This window comes from Solanum lycopersicum, chromosome 11 (assembly GCF_036512215.1).
Source record: "Solanum lycopersicum chromosome 11, SLM_r2.1".
In the NCBI taxonomy this organism is placed as follows: domain Eukaryota; kingdom Viridiplantae; phylum Streptophyta; class Magnoliopsida; order Solanales; family Solanaceae; genus Solanum; species Solanum lycopersicum.
This window is the reverse complement of record NC_090810.1, coordinates 5404551-5422898: the sequence shown is the minus strand read 5'-3', so window position 1 is coordinate 5422898 and position 18348 is coordinate 5404551. Positions and strand designations below refer to the sequence as shown.

Below are 18348 nucleotides of genomic sequence, written 5' to 3'. Positions count from 1 at the left end.
CCAGCAATCAGAATGGATATAATCAAGTGTGCCTTTTGTTCTATGAATGGCCTTTGGAAACTTGTTGCGATGTAGTTTTCCAAAAACACAATGTTCACAAAACTCTAGGCTCTTAACCTTATGACCAGCAAGTAAATCCTCCTTTGACAGAATTTGCATCCCTCTTTCACCCATATGACCAAGTCTCATGTGCCATAACTTAGTCATATCCTTCTGGTGAAATTCTGACGATGCAACATGGGCTGAACCTGTAACCGTGGAACCTTGTAGAAAATACAAAGTACCACGCATGACACCTTTCAGAATCAAATTTGAACCCTTCCAGACCCGCAAGACTCCATCTTTTCCCGACCAGCTGAATCCCTTGCTGTCCAAAAGACTGAGAGATATCAGATTTTTCGTCATCAATGGAACGTGCCTGACCTCGTTCAATGTGCAGAAGCTACCGTCATGTGTCCTTATCTTGATCGAGCCTGTCCCAACCACCTTGCAGACAGAACTGTTGGCCATCGAGATGCTGCCTCCGTCTACCTGCTCATAAGTCGTGAACCACTCTCTCCTAGGACAGATGTGATAGGATGCCCCAGAATCGAGAACCCACACATCTGAATGATGAGTGTGCTCATCCGCAACTAGGGCAATATCTTCTTCAGAATTGGTGTCTTCTTCAGCAACAGCAGCAGACACTGATTGTTTTTCCGATTGCTTCTTCTTCTTCGGACAATCAAATTTCCAATGTCCCTTCTCCTTGCAGTAATTACAAACATCATCCGGCTTTGCACCCTTCGACATCGGCTTATTTTTCTTTCCGCCGTTTTTCCTTCCCTTTCCGCTACTGGTGAACAGACCGAAAGGCTGTATGTCCGTACTTGTGCCGTTAGCCTTATGCCGTAATTCCCTGCTATGAAGGGCCGATCTGACTTCTTCCAGTGACACAGTATCTTTCCCAATAATGAACGATTGAACAAAATTCTCAAACGACATTGGGAGAGATACTAACAGAATCAGGGCAGCATCTTCATCCTCGATCTTCACATCGATATTACGCAATTCTAATAACAAAGTATTCAATTGCTCTAAGTGTTCCCTGAGTTGTGTACCTTCAGCCATTCGTAAACCGAATAGACGTTGTTTCAGAAGCAGCTTGTTGGTTAGAGATTTTTTCATGTACAAACTCTCCAGCTTCAACCACAGACCAGCAGCAGTCTCTTCATCCGAGACCTCCGTGATGACGTCATCCGCGAGACACAGCATGATCGTCGAGTGCGCCTTTTCCTCCAGAATCGCCATCTCAGGAGTAACGACGGCGTTCTTGTCTTTCGACAACGGCGCCCAGAAGCCTTGCTGTTTCAACAAGGCCCGCATCTTGATCTGCCATAAACTGAAACTGTTCCTCCCTGTGAATTTGTCGATTTTCACGTTCAAAGCAGACATCTCGAATTCTCCAAGAACACCGATTAACCGAGAGGCTCTGATACCAATTTGTTGTGCGGAATTTGAGATAATACGAGAAAATATAAACGCGAAAAACAAGACTACAGATTTACGTGGTTCACCAATAAATTGGCTACGTCCACGGGAAGAGAGGGAGCAGTTTTATTATGGAGAGGCAAAAACAGAATTACAGAATAGGGTTTCCCATAGCGTCTATATATAGTGCTAAGCTACGCCCTAACAGGCTTGGGCCCAACATACAGAATCAACAGAAAATTAAGGGCCCAATACGACAACATTGTATACCGTCGGCCCGGGGGCGTCTCCGCCCCCCCGGACCCCCAGGCCAGGGGGCGCGTCGCCCCCCTGGACCCCCCGACTCGCTGACCGGGCAGCGAGACCCCCGTCCTTTCTGTTTGTAGCGGGTCCGATTCAAGGCATTCAACAGTTACTTCAACTACCTGAGGTTTCACATTCCATCCGATATGAAGATTCACAAACTTAACACCAGATGTGAAATTGAACGAAGCAGAGTCCTCTCCGAACGGATAATGAAGTCATAGAGATAACATGTCCCATTAGAGCCATAAACTCGCAAGTTCATTGTCTTGTGTGCAATGAAAGAGCAGTAAAATGTAGCAACAGTTTCCTCTTTTTCCCAATACAAGGAGGCACTACATGTTAAGATAACTCCAGCTGAGTTTCTTGCAACATTAAGTAGTGCAATCACAGTCGTTAACAAAGTTTGGTTCATAGCCCACAATATCGCGCCAATGCAGTACCAGCCTGCATCTCCCAATGCCCCGAGGGCATCAAAATCTGGTTTTACTCTGATGTTATTTTCAAGAAATTCCTGCCCTGGTGCATATGATGATGAGCTGTAGATCTTACCAAAGAAAAGAGCATTTGTATGGATTAGTTAGATAATCATCAGTAACATTTTTGGAACAAAATCTAGACATGAAAATGCATAAATCAAAATATTCAGAATTTCCACTGACCCCTTAATTGGTGAAATCTAGAATAAGATAGTGGCTTATCTAAGTGATTCGCCTTGCCTGTGCCTATCGGCTGATTCTATTGCCTTCCAGTTAGCAAACTTTTTCGTTAGTACAAATCCTAAGGTTCACCTTTGGGCGTAAATTACCTGAGAGAAAGAACCTATTTGGTGGAGTTCAGTCCCCCGGAGGACAGAATAACACTTCTTAGTGACTAGGAGTGGAGTATAGATCCAAATACGATGGATAACAGAGAAACTAGGTCAAATGGAGTATAGATCCAAATACGATGGATAACATGCCCGTCCCTCTACCATTCTCTACTTAAACACTAGGCTTTTGTCTGTATCAAGGTGTGATCTTGTGACATGCGAGTAACCGACACATCACAATTTGTGTGCTCTTAGATGATAGCTTGGAGGTCAAACACCCCCCAAATACAAGAAAATTTGCTACCCCAAATATGAGACAATTTGCTAACAGTACAAGCTGAGCTCTTACTAGTTATAACTACACCAAAGATCGGGGTCCAAATACCCCAAATACAAGACAATTTTCTAACTGTACAAGCTGAGCTTTTACCATTACACCAAAGCTCAGGGTCCAAATAACCCAAATACGAGAGAGCTTTCTAACGATACAAGATGACCTCTTACCACTAGAACAAAGCTCGAGGGCAATGCCAAATGCCTCAAATACAGGAAAAATTCCTAATAGTATGGACATAAATTATCCTAAAGTATAATAGAGTTAAAACTGAGATATATCTGAATTGTAAATTTGAACATCGTACTATAATTAAAATAGGATCATTCAAACTAGCAACTAAAGACTCCAACTTTGAGACTCCATACGTTAGACACCTCAACTCGTCTCACTGCATCAGTTGAACACTCCAACTTAATGAGTCAAGTCAGTGTTGGGTGTCACGAGACACCGTAAGGACGAGTTGGAGTATTTTAATTGCTAGTTGAGACCATGTAACTAAACAATCCAACTATGATAGTCCACGTGTAAACACCTCAACTCGTCTCCATTACTTCAGTTCAACACTCCAACTTTACGTGTCACGTCAACATCAGATATCCATAGGGACAAGTTGGAGTGTTCGAGACAAGTTGAGGTGTCTAGATATGCCATTAAAAAAAACACCCTCTAAAACTTACAACTTTAACTTGTCCAAATAGGTTAGAATCAAGAATCATCTCCTTCATTTTCCCAGTTCTTGGATGATGATACCACATACTAGCATCCATAAACTGAACCCCATTTTTGTCACAAGCATCAAGAATCTTATCCAATTCTTCAACATTCAAAGCAGTAGGTTTTTCCAACAACAAATGTTTCTTCTTTTCAGCGGCTAAAATTGCCCACTGAAGATGAAAAGTAGTGGGTAATGGCATATACACATCATCAACAAAAGGGTCATGAAGAATTTCACTGTAATTTCCCTAAATCTTTAAAGAATCAGAAAATAAATTGTTCTTGATTGCAAAATTGTGAGCTTTTTCAATTGAACGACTTGCTAGGGCATAAAGAGTACAATTTGGGGATAAATTAATAGCTCTTGAGATTTTTCTTGCAATTTCTGCACATCCTATGATCCCAAAAACGTATTGGAGTTTCATCATTTGACATTGTTGATTTTGTTTTTTTTTTTTTTTTTTATGAATCTTGATTATAGTTGAGATAGATAGAGGTGAGAAAATATTAGGTGGCATATGGTATAGCCACAAAACTTGATGGCTTCTTGACCAACCAGAGATCTCGATTTTGAATTTGACTATAAAAAGATCTTTTGATTAAAAATGCATCTTTCGAATGATGAATATGAATTAGTCGATCTTTTAAACCAAGGTCTCAATTTCGAACTCCGACTATGAGATGAATATGAATTAGTCGATCTCTAGGTCTAGATTTCGAACTCATACTCCGGCTGAGAAAATCTCAAGTAGGAGTGCTTCCCAAAAAAATGTAATTCTAATGATTTAATAGTCACCGCTGGTTGAGTCATAACCAAATCCATAACGGGTATAGCCGCATGTTTCAGACTGTGGAGCAGGAAGTACTATTGATTCTCTTATGGAAGGGCTCCAAGCAAATGTATGGGATGTTTATCCATCATATCACCGGAAACTATGGCAACAACAAAGCCATCACAACTACACATGACTCTTAAAAGTGGTTTAGAGCCTAAAGGGCAATCAAGTTTTAGTGCATCCTCAACCATTTGAACCAACGATATAGAACAATAGTAGCTGTCAAATCTACGTTCATTCAGGCACAGATGGGTAATAAGAATTTTTTGGGAATTTCGGTTGTTCTTGGCATGCTTGAAATGCAGGATCGGAGATCAATGTATTCCATAATTTTGAAACACATTTGTATTGATGAAGAGATCGCACAGATAACCTGCTAAGGATGTTCAAAATTATTCCCTCTTCAAAGTGAACTAGGGAAGAGTGATCAGAGAATTCTTTTATAGAAGATTCATATTTCTACCAAGAGTTTTTAAAAGATTAACCTGAAATTTCTTCTCTCTCTTCTATCTAACATTTACACACAACCAGTAAAATTGAATATTTCAAGCGGAGAACAATGAAATGACTTGTCAATTAGTAGTTACACCCAGTAAGCAACAGATGAGCGGATTATTCAACATGGTTGAAAAAATTATTGCATACATTCATCTTTTTTCTACTGATGGCACAAGTCAGTAATGATTTTTCATTTTATGTGCTCTAATTACACAAATTCTAAAACAACCTTTATTAACTCATTTATTATTTATTAGGGTTAGGGTTTACGATAGCCAAATCAAACTCAACAAGTTTAAACCTTTATTAACTCATTTATTATTTATTAGGTTAATTAAATATTTTTAAAAAAAAAAACAAAAAATTTCTAAGTTATATATACGTTTTTATATATTTATATAAAAGAGAATTCTAGGTCCGCCTATGTGGCGCCACCACAAATCAGGATTTTTTTTGAACTTATTTATTTTCAAAATTTATCTCTTAAAAGTTGTGATTTTTATAAAAAATAGCCCGTAAAATATAATTAATTAAATAGTAAATAATAATCATTATTTAAAAATAAAAATTCCACCAAAAATAACATTAATTTTCTACATCACCAGTTAATCATATGTCGAGAATGTGGAGAAGACAGAAAGTTAAAAAAATAAATTTAATGTAGACTAAATTCATTGGATTATATAAATTAAATAAACGTAATTCTCTTTCAATTACAATGTTACCAAGAATTAATTATTAAATAAATGTTTGCATTTTGAATAGCCACTACTATACATAATTAAAGATTGAATATGAAGAAGGGTCAATTCTCATTTGAAATTAAAAGGCTATTATCTAATCCATAAGAGATTGGATGAATTACACAATTCTAACATGAGAAGAAAAAACTACAAATGAGGGATTAAAAAAATGCTAGAGAGGAATTGCTAATCAAGAAGAAGAAACAAACTTGCTCTCTTTTTTCCATTACAAAATTTTTATCCTTTATAATTTATTTGTTTTCGATTTTTATCAACTCGTACAGTTACAAACTTTAAATTAGTTATCATCGTGAGCCTTTGGAACAGTAACTACGAAATTAAATTTGTTATTGTTCTTCTCCTGCTTGTATATTTTGACGATATTTGTCTTTTTAATATTTTAAACTTCCTTAAGTGAATTTTTTAAATTATTTTGGATATTATTCGCTTTTAAATTGCAAAAGGTTTGTTTAAAAGATAAAAAATGTGATAGGATATTTTTTGTCAAACACAATACTTTGATTAATTGAGTAATAATATTCTCTTTTCTTTTTTTGAGTAAAGAATAATAATATTTTATCTATAAGAAAATGCAATTTTTTCGATGAAAACGTGCAAACTATAAATATACAAAATAGAAGATTGTATCTTAGATGACTGGGTTACACAAAGCTTTTTATTGGTCATTAATGAGTATAATATATATATATATATATATATTATGATTTTAATTTATTATGTGGAAAAGTATTAGTTATAGATCAAAGAAATTTTTAAGATATGTGCACGATTTAAAATTTAATATTGGTATAAAAATTTATATTAAAATTCATAAATTCAAAGATAGATTATCATTTTGATTCAAAATGTGTATATACATATATAACTTTTTCTTGTTCATTTACTCTAATTTTTTACTAAATAAAATAATAATGATTTCATTTATCTCAAAATAGAAAGTACTTCACCCACCATTATATCTGCCAATATTAGTACTTTACATTTTCAATAAGTATTATCTAATAAATATTTGTATTTATAACCGTCTTTTTATGTATTAATATTAAATATGTATTAACCTCTCACAATAATAATAATAATAATAATAATAATAAATTAATTATTATTATTATTATACAAATAAAAGTGTGTTGTGACATATTAAAAAAACTTTTATCCAGATAAATACTTAATATATTAAAAAATTACATAATTAAAATTGTTCAAGTGTACTTTTAAAATTCATTAGATAACAATATTTTTGTATGATGTTCCTTGTAATGATAATAATATTGATTGAATAGGTTCGTCATTCATTGATTTGAGCTTGTATATTTTTTTAATTACTATGAAAGTTATCGCATAATGATCATTTATACTAACCATCTTAAGGAAGAAATGAATTGATCAAATTTTTATTTAACTAATTAAATTTAGATATGCCCTCTCAATCTTGTAACATGAGTGAAATACACCCCTAAATTCTCGACAAGTTTAGAGTCGTTTTCAACACTTCTTTCGATTTTTCATTAGAAGTCTCGTGCTCCTATAGAGATCGTAGAATGTCAAGGGCGTATCTAAGTTTATTTAGACAATTAAAAGGGTGTTTCTATGACTGTCAATTATTCGAGGATGAAACTAATAATTTACGCAAAGTTTTGATATTTTTAATGTTATCAAATTCTAAAAAAAAAAATTTTGACAAAACTTCTCATTGATCAATTCGTGCTAGATATCAACCCAATTTTCGATTTACTGAGTTGAGATGAAATGAGCTAATAAATATAGAAGACAATAATCAATCGAACTTCAACAAAACAGACGAATTATGATTTCATGAACTAATTTTGACGAAAATATTCAAATTCTATTTAAAACCCGCCAGAATCCACAGTTTCTCTTGTAACAAGAAAAACTAACTTTCTTCTTTCTCTACAAGCTCTGTTTCAATGGCAATCTCTGTTTCAACGGAAAGCTCTGTTTCAATGGCAAGCTCTGTTTCAACGGCAAACTCTGCTTCAATGGCGATCAACTCTGAATCAGCAAAAGCTCTCTTCGGACCTGAATCGTACCCACTCGTCAGACTACTAAACAACCTCAACAGTGATGACGATGATCTTCGTAAACCAGCAAAAGATCTCATCGATTACACTAAGAAGAACTACACAACTTCTTTGGTTGAGAAACTTTTCGAAACAATTCAACGTAGCCAGCCATCATCGCTTACGGGTATTCTCTGTTACAATCTTTTAAGCGATACTTTGCCACCCTTTTGGCCCAAACTTTCATCAACTACGCAAAATAAATCGATGGTTAACTTGTATAACAGAGTTCGGCGTGAAAGCGATTATGAAACACTAAAGGCTTGTTGTTCTTGTACATCGAGTCTAGCGGGTTTGCTTTTCCCTAAATATAAATGGAATGGTTTGTTTTACTATATGTTAGAGAATTTGGGTTCAGTTTCAAAGAGAAATTTGGGTGTGTTGCTTTTATGGGATGAATTGATACCGAAATGTCCTGAGATTTTTCAATCGCATGTTGATGGTTTGATTGAGGGGTTTACATATCTTATGCCTACTGTAACCAGAGATCATCGATCTAGGGTTATTGCAGCTAGGGCTTCTGTGAAATTGATTTTGCATTCGTCAAACCCCGCCAGTTATTGCAAGTTTTATGGTCTTTTAGGGAGTGTTCTAATGACTTTGATAATGTCATGTTCCAATGAGGAGGACCTTGTGTGTAGTGTTCTTGAGGATCTGATTGTTTTAGCTGGTGTAGCGACCGAGTTTTTTGAAAATGATATTGGTGTTTTGTTCGAGTCTATGGTGAAATTGGCTGAGTGTGAAAAGTTAGGGGAGAAGTTAAGGCAACTTGCTATAGAGTTTGTTGTTACTGTAGTCGAGAATAGGGAGATTGGGCGTGGGATTATGGAGAAAGTACCAAAAGAAGAAGTTACTAAGTTGCTTAATGTGTTGATTAAGATGTTGGTGCATATTGAAGAAGACCCTCGTTGGGAAAATGCTATTAGTGATGATGACAGAAATGAAGAGGAGTTTAGTATATGCAGTTATGGTATGGAGAGTTTAGAGAGGTTAGCAATTGCATTAGGGGGAGATGCAATTCTACCTAGTTGCCCTGCATGCTTGTTCAAGTTCTTGGATGATCAAGATTGGAGGATTCGTCATGCTGCCGTTACTGCTATTGGACTGATATCAGAAGGATGCTCAGAGGTAGGACTCACTGGGAATCAACCTCTCTACCTTACTCGTAAGGTAGGGGTAAGGTCTACGTACGTAGTACATCTTAAGTTCTAGGATTACTTCTGGCAACTGAAATAATTTCTGGTTTGGATATTCCCAGGCACTGTTAGCGGAGATGGTGAAATTTGGACAGTCTATTGTGAACCTAATGTTTGATAGCCACACCCGAGTACGTTGGGCCACAATTCGTACAATTGGTCAGCTATCAACCTATCTGAGCCCGCGTTATCAAGACGAATATCTTTGGCAGCTCCTTCCAGCTTTCCTAGAAGTATTGGATGATTCTCGTAATCCCAGGGTGCAGGTACTGTTAATGACCTTTGCATTAGTTAGCTTTTGAGCATCTGAACTCTTGACATGTCCACTGCAAGCACATATAGTTGACGACTGATATTCTCTCTCGTGTATAGACACGTGCAGCTTCAGTGATATGGTTGTTCAGTCACAATTGCAGTGCAGATGACTTGAAACCTTACCTGCACAAGATAGTGAATAAATTAGTCGGGTTTCTACAGGTAATGTCACCTTTACCAATCTACAACATACTCATTCGTCCTAAGACCTAAATGACATAAGTTTTTGACTTGCTGTATATTCTAGAGAGGAATGACAATGATGAAAGAAGCAGCTCTTGAAACTTTAGCCTCTTTAGCTACTTCATCGCAGGTACTTTGCTTTCAGCTGTTCAAAAAGAACTTCTTTTGTTTAAATCTCTTGAAACTTTAGCCTCTAAACTTCATTTTCCTGGGATACTGCAGCAAGACTCTGCTTACATATATGATTCTATAATGCCTTATCTGAAAGTCATCTTGGAAACTGCTACTAAAGATACAAGTCGCACGCTACTTGCCAAATCCATAGAATGCATTACCAGGGTTACAATGGCTTTTGGAAATCAAGCAATCCGTGATTATGTTGAAAAGGTCAATACAATTTATATCTTTCCATTAGCACTTAGCAGGCATTATGTAAATGTGAAACTATCAACATATCTGAAAATGCATTTACCTCATGCGATGTCCCATTTTAGGTCATTGCAGTACTCATTTCACTGCAAGAAACTCAAACAGAGATAGAAGATCCAACGAGGAAATTATCGTTACTGGTATGTTGATACAACTTAGAATTTTGCGCAACTTCCATTTTCTTTTCAGTTTTTGGCTAATTTACACTTGATTCTATGACAGGCATATGGTAGACTATGTAAATGCTTGGGGGAAGATTTCCTTCCTTATCTAAGTCTTGCCATGCCCATTGTGCTAAAATCTGCTCAGCTAAGTGTTTCCAATAGTTCAGATACAGATGATCATGATGATGAAAGGTTGGATCTTCCTATAACAACTTGTAGGAAAATTAATTTACATGGATGGTGTTGGTATTAGTACTATGTAAAGATATAGATGATTGTGAGTTTTCGTATATTTGAATTTCATTTCACCATGTATTACATGATATACCATATGAAAGTAGAGAAAGTGAATCCGTTAAGTGACTTCTGCATATCTGCCTGTTTGTTTAGAGACAACATCTCGTAGTCAAAGGAAAACATCTGGTCTTTCCAGGCACTTAAGATTTCACAGATGTTTTATGAGTTTATTAGTCACTGCACTTAAATATCAGAGAAATTTCCATCACTAACCTGAAATGCAGTCTATTGGAAACAGCCTCTCTACCTTCAAAGGTAGGGATAAGGTTTGTGCACCATTGGGATTACACCGGGTATATTGTTGTTGTTGTAACTTGTAACCTGAATTTGGTTGAAGGAAAAAAGTGAAGTAAGCAACTTATTATTGAGGATGTCTTCAGCTGACATAAGTATCTTCTGTAAGCTAAAACAGGGTTTTATTCATCTTCATGCCCAAATGCAGAGTCCATAGTGAAGTCACCGCTGGGAATAAAAAGATCGGGATAAGAAGTGCACTTCTGGAAGAGAAGACCTTGGCCTGTCATATGCTATGCTGCTTTGCAACTGAGTTAAAGGGACGGCTGCATTTATGGGTTAATGAGGTCTGTCTAGAAAACTGAAAAGTCATAGCTAATCTCTTTTACAAGGCTTACGAAGGAGCATGCAGATTTTTACCTAACTTACCGTTTATGCAGGTTGTTAGTGCTTTAGTTCCGAATCTTACCTTCGAATTCAGCGAAGAAGTGAGAATGACTGCCATTTCTGGTAAATTTTCTGCAGGAGTCTTCTTGTAATCATTCATTTCTGCATTATAAACAAAATCTGATTGTTTTCTGAATTGCATTTACTCCTTTTGTAGCAATGCCGTTACTGTTAAATTCAGCTTCTTGTGCTATGAAGAAAGAGCTTCCTGTAACAGGTTGTGGCAAGTGCCCAGTTCAAAAGCTATCTAACACTATCATCCTATCTTTGCTTGACGTGCTAAAGAAGGTAAATAACCTAGTGTTGCAGCAAAACTTTAATCAATATTGATACGATCCTAAGGAGGTTCTGCTTTCCCTTTAGGAGTCAAAGGTACAAGTTCAAGCAAGACTATTGGAGGCATTCAACGAAATCATTCAGGTCATTTAACTCTTTTGTCTTCTGTATAGCTTATTTGTCTGTGCACTAACAAGTACTTACTCAACAGATACCGGATTCAGATCTAAGTAAACAGCAAGCTGAAAATTTTGTTGAAGGCATATCAAAGGTTCTCTTAACTTGCTCATACCGCAAAATAAAAAGAGAGAAAAGAGCAAAAGAACACACAGATTCAAGGGAGCAGAAACTACTCAAGGAGGAAGCTCAACAACACTTAACTATCTGTAGAAACGTTAGTGTTTTATCTCAATGGAGCCTCTAATATATATATTACTTAACAGGATCTTAGACTTACCTTCGTCAGTTTCTTCTTCTTTTTTTTCTTGAATTCAGATTGGCATTTGCCTTGGAACTATGGTGAAAAAACTCAAGGCATCATTCTTTCCCCTTTTAGACAAGCTTTTGCCTTATGTATCACTTATGTGGGTAAGTGTCTCTCTCTTCATAATGTACTATACGTATAATTCAATTCATGAGACCTCTTACTGAAGCATCAAAAGTGACTAAACTAAATTAAACTGCTAATTCTACAGGGAATTTTTATTGTTCTTTGGCCTAACACATTTCCTTTTCACTTTCTACGCACTTGTGTACAGAGTGATGATAGAACAGCAGAAGAAAGAAGAATTGTAGTGCACCTCTTCCGTGATGTTGCTGAGCAGTGCCGCGAAGAAGCATTCAAGCAAGTCCCTTATGCGATTTTTAATGTCTTATTAGTCATGATAAGCTCAATTGCCTTAGATGAACGTCATTTTTTATTACTATTTTAAAAATTAGGTACTACGAGGACTGGATACCTCTCCTGTTTAAAGTTTACTATCACAAGGATCCAGATGTTCCACAGGTTCTATTTTCCCCTTCTTTTACAATTTGTTTCCCGACTAAGTCTCTGGTATATCCTTCAAAGCTGACATTCCTTATTTTTTCAGATCGTAGCAATTGCATTTGGTATTTGTGCTGAATTCGGAGCAGATTTCCTTAAACCTCATGCTGAAGGTAGCTTTGTGCATTACAATATGCTCAAGTATCTATTTTCTCCACTAGCAGCACTGACTTGGCTTTTTAACGTTTGCAGCAATGTTCAATTGTTTGAAATCTGCATTGGAGCATCCTAATGCAAAATACCAGTATAACATCATGGCTTATGAGGCTGCTGTTTTTACCTGTGGGAAGTTAAACCAGTTTCTCTCAGATGACTTCTACACCTCTGAGGTGCTCTCTTACTACTGCTTCCTAAAACTTCATGAACAAACACTTGTCACAAATCTACGACTTCTTTTGACTGTAGTTTGATAAAATTGTCATTTATCAACTAACATATTATAAACATTCTTGTCTCAGTTCCTGTGGCTCTGGCTTAGCCACTTACCAATAAGGTGTAATCTGGATGAGGCTAAAATCAGTCATGGAATACTTTGCTCAATGATAGAGACGTAAGTATTCCCGTAGCCTATAACATTTAAGTAATCAATGATTCTCAAAACTTCAACATATCTTATGCACTGCTTGCACTGTGCCTTGATCTTTCAGGTTTGAGGATAGAGCTATTGGCCCTCGAGGACTTCATATACCGAAGATCATAGCAATTTTCGCTGAGGTAATTTTCCCTTTCTATACCCTTAATCTTGATTTGCAGTTTCCATATATGCACTAAGATTCCCTTCATTACATAACTTCTTGTCTTTATTTCCTTTTTCCTATAGGTTTTATGGGCAGGGAACAACTTGGCCACAGAAGAAACTAGAGGGCGAATTATCAAGCTATTGAAGAAATTTCAAAGGGAACAGCACCCTTCTGTCTTGTTCGAAACACTTGAAACATTACCTTTACCACACCAAAACTTGGTGCGCACCGTCTTGTCCACCTTATAAACTGGTTGTGCATTCTTTGAGTAGATAGATACGTGTACAGAACGGAAATAGCTAACAGGAAAAATTACTGTAATATAGAGTGTGAATGTACGCAAAGGATGAAGTAGTATCTGATTGTAAAGGAGATTCTTGTGTATGAAAGGAAGTTACTAGCCAGATCTTATGAAAAATAAGATCTAAACGTAGATAGAACGTTACCTGTTACATTTCTCCCCCGATATCATTCAGCGTGGAGGTTGTGTCCTTCGTTGCTAGCTTGTTTGTACTCCGTCGAAGTGTGGTAACTGAACATTACCTTTTGGTCTATAAAATCTGAATAACCATAATACAGCTAAATCATATGAAGCAAACTCGAAATAAAACAAGCATTTAGAGGAAGTGAAGCTCCATGAGAAACACAAATACTAGTTCAGGAAGGAAGGAATATGTGGCGTAAAATAAAAATAGACATCAAAACATCATTGTATTGAAATAACAAGAATTTGTTCTATTAATACATCAAAAGCAACATACCCAGAACGCAGACCTTACCACTACCTCGTGGAGGTAGAGAGGCTGTTTACGAACCCTAGGCTCAGGTGCAACAAATTCATTCTACTAATACAGGACATAAAATTTACGAAGCTACTAACTTGCACAACAAGATCCGGTCCCAATTCACGAGTCTTCAGTTCACTCCCTTATGCATCTTCTTCAACATCAATATCGCTCAGATCAATATCAGCAAGTAACTCCTCCAAAGGAATAGAAGGAACATCTTCTCCATCAGCAACAGAGGTAGTTTCTGATCGTTGATATTCTTTATCACGATACAATGATATGTTGAACCTCATATCAGGATTCTCCTCTAAATCTCTCAAGAAATGCTCATACTCCGAGTTCATCTTTTGTTCTTGATCTTTTCCATTTCCAGAGTTATCAATTTCCATATTGAGTGACTTAAGCTTCCAAGACCGAGGCTTCCCACGTTTCTTTTGACGTTTCTCTTCATAGCTTTTCTTAATCAATATCACCTCTGGAAGGACAAGACCTTTGTATTTTTCAAGCTGAAAATCATTAGTATTGGCTCGATATAAATCATAACCGAGGGCATAGTCTCCAGCATCCAGAAGATGGCCTAGATGCGTTCTTACGGAGAATATTGTGTCATTTTTCCCGAAATCAGAAACACGAGCAACTTGGATATCAGCTAAAACATACTTCGAGCCTCCAATATTAACTTCTTCAGAAACCACATCAACATCTAAAACCACATACTCGACAAGCTGTCTACTAGATAGTAAAGGCTTAAACGACGCCCTCCAGTACTGATCAGCATCTAGAAAACAATGCCTCAACGTGAACGGATCTAATAGAGAGATACTGTTGCTTACTTTCGTGCAGATCACTAGAGGACCGATATTTCCTAAACTACCTGCCACCTTTGGAGGGAGACATATCAGATCCTCACGACAAACTGGGCTGATTTCTACAGAGAATGTGTACTTATAATTGACGATATTGCTCTTATGATCATGAGAAGCGAGTTGCTTGGCATTTCGGGTCCTAACAAGTACCATCCTACTGACAAAATCCACAAACTTCAAAGCATGACTTCTATGACCAAAGAAGAAATCAATTCCCTGATCCAACTGTTGAATCTTTATAGCACGATTAGCAGCGTCGTGCTTAATAATCAGCTGCTCCAAATAGAAGAACGTTCTTCGGTGAGACACGTGCTGTCTAAGTTGCACTGCAGCCACCCATTGATCAGGATTAACTTGCACCTTCGAACACGGATCACACATTTGGTCTTGGACAACATACTCGACAATGTACGATTGTTCAAGAACCGCTCCATTTAGTACCTCTTTTTGGACTTTAAGCCTAATTTTGATCCTTTTCGAATGAGGCTCAGTCCAAATGAACTCGGCATTCACCAACTTAACTTTATTCAAATTCTTCAACTTCTTGATACAAAAAGTGAGTAACTCCTTCGATTCGAGCTGTGCTTTGATCCAACTCCTTGGAGGCTGCAAATAGCCATCACATTCAGGACAATGAATAATCACTACATGTTTCTGTAAGTCTTCTGTTATATCAACTTCAGATCGCAAGCATTTAGCGCACATATTTGCAGCATTTGGCTGCATCGAGATTCCGCATTTGCAGCATAACACATTTCCTATGGTCTGTTGTACTGTAAACATTCCCAACACTTCAGCCATACCTACCGCAAAAAAAGGAAAAAACGAATAAGATTTGCATAAATAATAACTCGACGAATGAAACATAGCTCTCCATAGCAGATCATTAGAAACAATAAGTTACTTAGACTTTCATTTGTGTTCCGAAAACTTTAGTATCTGGTCCAGTTTGCACGGAACTCGACTAATATACAAACTAATATTACACGATACCTTCTACCTCCAAGCAGTACACTGTATTACTCTGTCGACCAAGACTTGGGCAAATAGACATAGATATCCATTTTGAATTATTTAAAATCGGTCTATTTCGGACATCATATTCACAATTAGCCTATTCATCCTAGTTAGCGATTCCAAGTCCGTAAAAGTCGTCACTAGCATCAAGATAATTTCTATAACATATAATTCTCATTTCCAATTACCCTTTTGTTCATATTAAACATGAAACAAAATGAAACTGAAGAATTTCTTCAATATAGCAGCTAATCCCTCTGTTCTAATTAACAACTTTTTTACCATCATGTACCCTCTCTTTTTTCAATTTACACATCTTATTTTCCTTTTTAGTCTGTTTAAAAAACTATCACTTACATATATTAACTCTTTAAAAAAATTTTAAAAAAACCTCACATATCATATCTACATTCACAGAACTAAATTATTATTATTATTTTTAGACAACCGTCTTCCATACACCTCCACTAATTCAATAAGATACCAATCACCATGACCGACAATATGTATCAGGTAATTCTGTCAACTAAAGATAGGCCAAAACTCGAAATTCTCCTTGTTTTCTTAAATTTTGTATCAAATTAACTACAGACATATAAAATTTGTATCAAATCAAACTACGACACATGAAATAAACAGAGGAGAGTAATACAAATGTCATTTCTATGCAAGTAAAACTTACTTTTAACAAAAAAAATAAAAATCTAAGAGATTGATATCCAATTAACATAAATAATCAAATAAAAATTGATTAACCATCAAGAACATGTCATAATCCTTTTAACAAATCTAAGATTTTAAAATTGAAACAAAAACAAGGAAACCCTTTTCTACCAAGAATCAAATGAATAAATTAAGAAATTGAACATCACAAATAAGTTAAAAGATTAAAATTTTATTACTGAATTAAAAGACAAATATTACCTGATGTTTGAAGTTTTGGTTGATCAAGAATTGGAGTTTGGTTGATTAAGGAAAGAGAAGAAAATTTAATTAATTAAAAAAATATATTTATGAGAATTTATTTTTATTTTTAAGTGGAATTTGTTATTTTGGACCTTATATAAGTTTTATAACATTAAATAAATATATATAAATAAATAAACCTTACCGACTTTAGGAAAAGACCTTGGACGTCACGGCTTACAATTATATCCTTTTGTTATGTTGGGTTGATTTACGAAAATAGCCTTAGATATGTGGGGATTAAAGGTCGGGGCCCCTCAATATAATTCGAAAACCCTAAATAGAGGGTTAAAATTTAAATAAATTTTACCTGTATTTATTTGTTTTTCTAAATTTTTTAGATGTAAATTATTATTTAATATCTTTCTTATAAATGCTTTTTTAAAATATTATTTTTAAGCAAGATTTTATTAATTCGACATTGAAAATATTATTTTATTGAGAAAATCATTATATGAATCGATAATATAGTTCTATAAGTAATAAATTGATAAATTTTAAATAAAGATAAGAGTTAGAATTATAGAATCTGATTCAAAAAGCTGATAACTTGGTATATCCTACTTTAATATAAAAATTATGAAGAAATAAAAAAATATTTTAATTTACTTTGTTCAACACTTCGACTATTGATTCATATTTTTACTCTAACTATCAAAGATTTGAAGAAATTCAATGCATAAGGAGTTTAAAAAGATTTTAAAAAATGTGAGTGTTGACAAAGAAAATATATAAACACTTTTTATTATGAATAATTAATTTTTTTCATGAAAAAATTAAACATGATTTTTTATTTATAAAAATTTGAGGCCCTCAATTTTTGGGGGCGTAAGGCAGTGGCCTTAAAAATTATAGACAAGAGCCGGCACTGATTAAAGGTTCAATAACAATAATTTATTCAGTGATATTTCGCAAATTAAATCTGAAAAGATAAATTATAAGTAGACCTTATCTCTATCTCGTAAAAAATTTAAAATCATTTATTTTTGAGATTATTGTATTTAAATCTCAAATGAGTTGTCAAGGCTTGGGCCTTACGTAATTTGCTTGGTCTGCGGACTGCATTTGGTTGCATCTCAAGTTATATTACTTGAAACCCAAGAGATCAGAAAGTACTTTTTCTTATTTTTAATCAAAAGTAACGTATCAACTTCGAAAAACTTATTTAGTCACAAAATAATATAAATACGATCTAAAATTTAATAAGTTATTACAAACGCCAACTGACAGACTAATATTCTATCCGTGAGATTGAATAATTTATGACTTATGAAATGCCATGTAAATTGCTACAACGTATGGCTAAAACAATAACAAAAGTTTCATAAGGATACTGGAACAAGCTATCACGAGATAAAATATTTTCTTTTTAAAGAGAATTTGTTTGGAACTCTTATGTTCAATAATGAAATAATTTCAAAGTTTTTCTTTAATTTTATTCGTGTCAACAAACATTTTGAAACACCTCGACTTTTTTTTAGAAGAAATCAAAGTCAAATAGTAATCACTCGAACCATTTATTTTTATATTATTGTGTTAAATCCATCGACTCAATTGTAGCAGAAAAAATA

General features: G+C 35.2%; 2 protein-coding genes, 2 long non-coding RNA genes and 1 pseudogene across 4 annotated transcripts; 1 reads left to right on the top strand and 4 right to left on the bottom strand.

Annotated features, from left to right (window-relative positions):
• Positions 1-1927: 1927 nt before the first annotated feature.
• On the bottom strand, positions 1928-3835 carry LOC101247087 (uncharacterized oxidoreductase At4g09670). Its single transcript, XM_069291546.1, has 2 exons — positions 3599-3835; positions 1928-2320 (listed from the first exon to the last, which is right to left on the bottom strand). The coding sequence occupies exons 1-2, from the start codon at positions 3833-3835 to the stop codon at positions 1928-1930; spliced, it is 630 nt and encodes a 209-aa protein (XP_069147647.1).
• A 3724-nt stretch (positions 3836-7559) lies between these two features.
• On the top strand, positions 7560-13573 carry LOC101246889 (uncharacterized). The gene is made up of 20 exons (XM_010314425.4): positions 7560-8942; positions 9073-9276; positions 9383-9487; positions 9573-9638; positions 9731-9895; positions 10003-10077; positions 10160-10293; positions 10841-10979; positions 11073-11142; positions 11237-11367; positions 11443-11499; positions 11567-11749; positions 11851-11943; positions 12114-12199; positions 12295-12361; positions 12447-12513; positions 12593-12729; positions 12859-12950; positions 13048-13114; positions 13221-13573. The coding sequence occupies exons 1-20, from the start codon at positions 7662-7664 to the stop codon at positions 13386-13388; spliced, it is 3387 nt and encodes a 1128-aa protein (XP_010312727.2). The 5' UTR covers positions 7560-7661; the 3' UTR covers positions 13389-13573.
• Positions 9089-10847, bottom strand: LOC138339505 (uncharacterized). Its single transcript, XR_011212287.1, has 2 exons — positions 10612-10847; positions 9089-9448 (listed from the first exon to the last, which is right to left on the bottom strand). It is a non-coding gene; the product is annotated as an uncharacterized lncRNA (long non-coding RNA).
• Positions 11089-13703, bottom strand: LOC138339506 (uncharacterized). Its single transcript, XR_011212288.1, has 2 exons — positions 13587-13703; positions 11089-11181 (listed from the first exon to the last, which is right to left on the bottom strand). It is a non-coding gene; the product is annotated as an uncharacterized lncRNA (long non-coding RNA).
• A 129-nt stretch (positions 13704-13832) lies between these two features.
• Positions 13833-16923, bottom strand: LOC101246781 (uncharacterized; annotated as a pseudogene).
• Positions 16924-18348: the final 1425 nt, after the last annotated feature.

Coding starts and splice junctions, on each gene's coding strand:
- LOC101247087 (XM_069291546.1), bottom strand. CDS start 3,835: ATGCCATTACCCACTACTTTTCATCTTCAGTGGGCAATTTTAGCCGCT. Junction 2,321..3,598: donor TATTTGGACAAGTTAAAGTT/GTAAGTTTTAGA, acceptor TTCTTTGGTAAG/ATCTACAGCTCATCATCATA.
- LOC101246889 (XM_010314425.4), top strand. CDS start 7,662: ATGGCAATCTCTGTTTCAACGGAAAGCTCTGTTTCAATGGCAAGCTCT. Junction 9,639..9,730: donor CTTTAGCTACTTCATCGCAG/GTACTTTGCTTT, acceptor GGGATACTGCAG/CAAGACTCTGCTTACATATA. Junction 12,362..12,446: donor AGGATCCAGATGTTCCACAG/GTTCTATTTTCC, acceptor TTATTTTTTCAG/ATCGTAGCAATTGCATTTGG.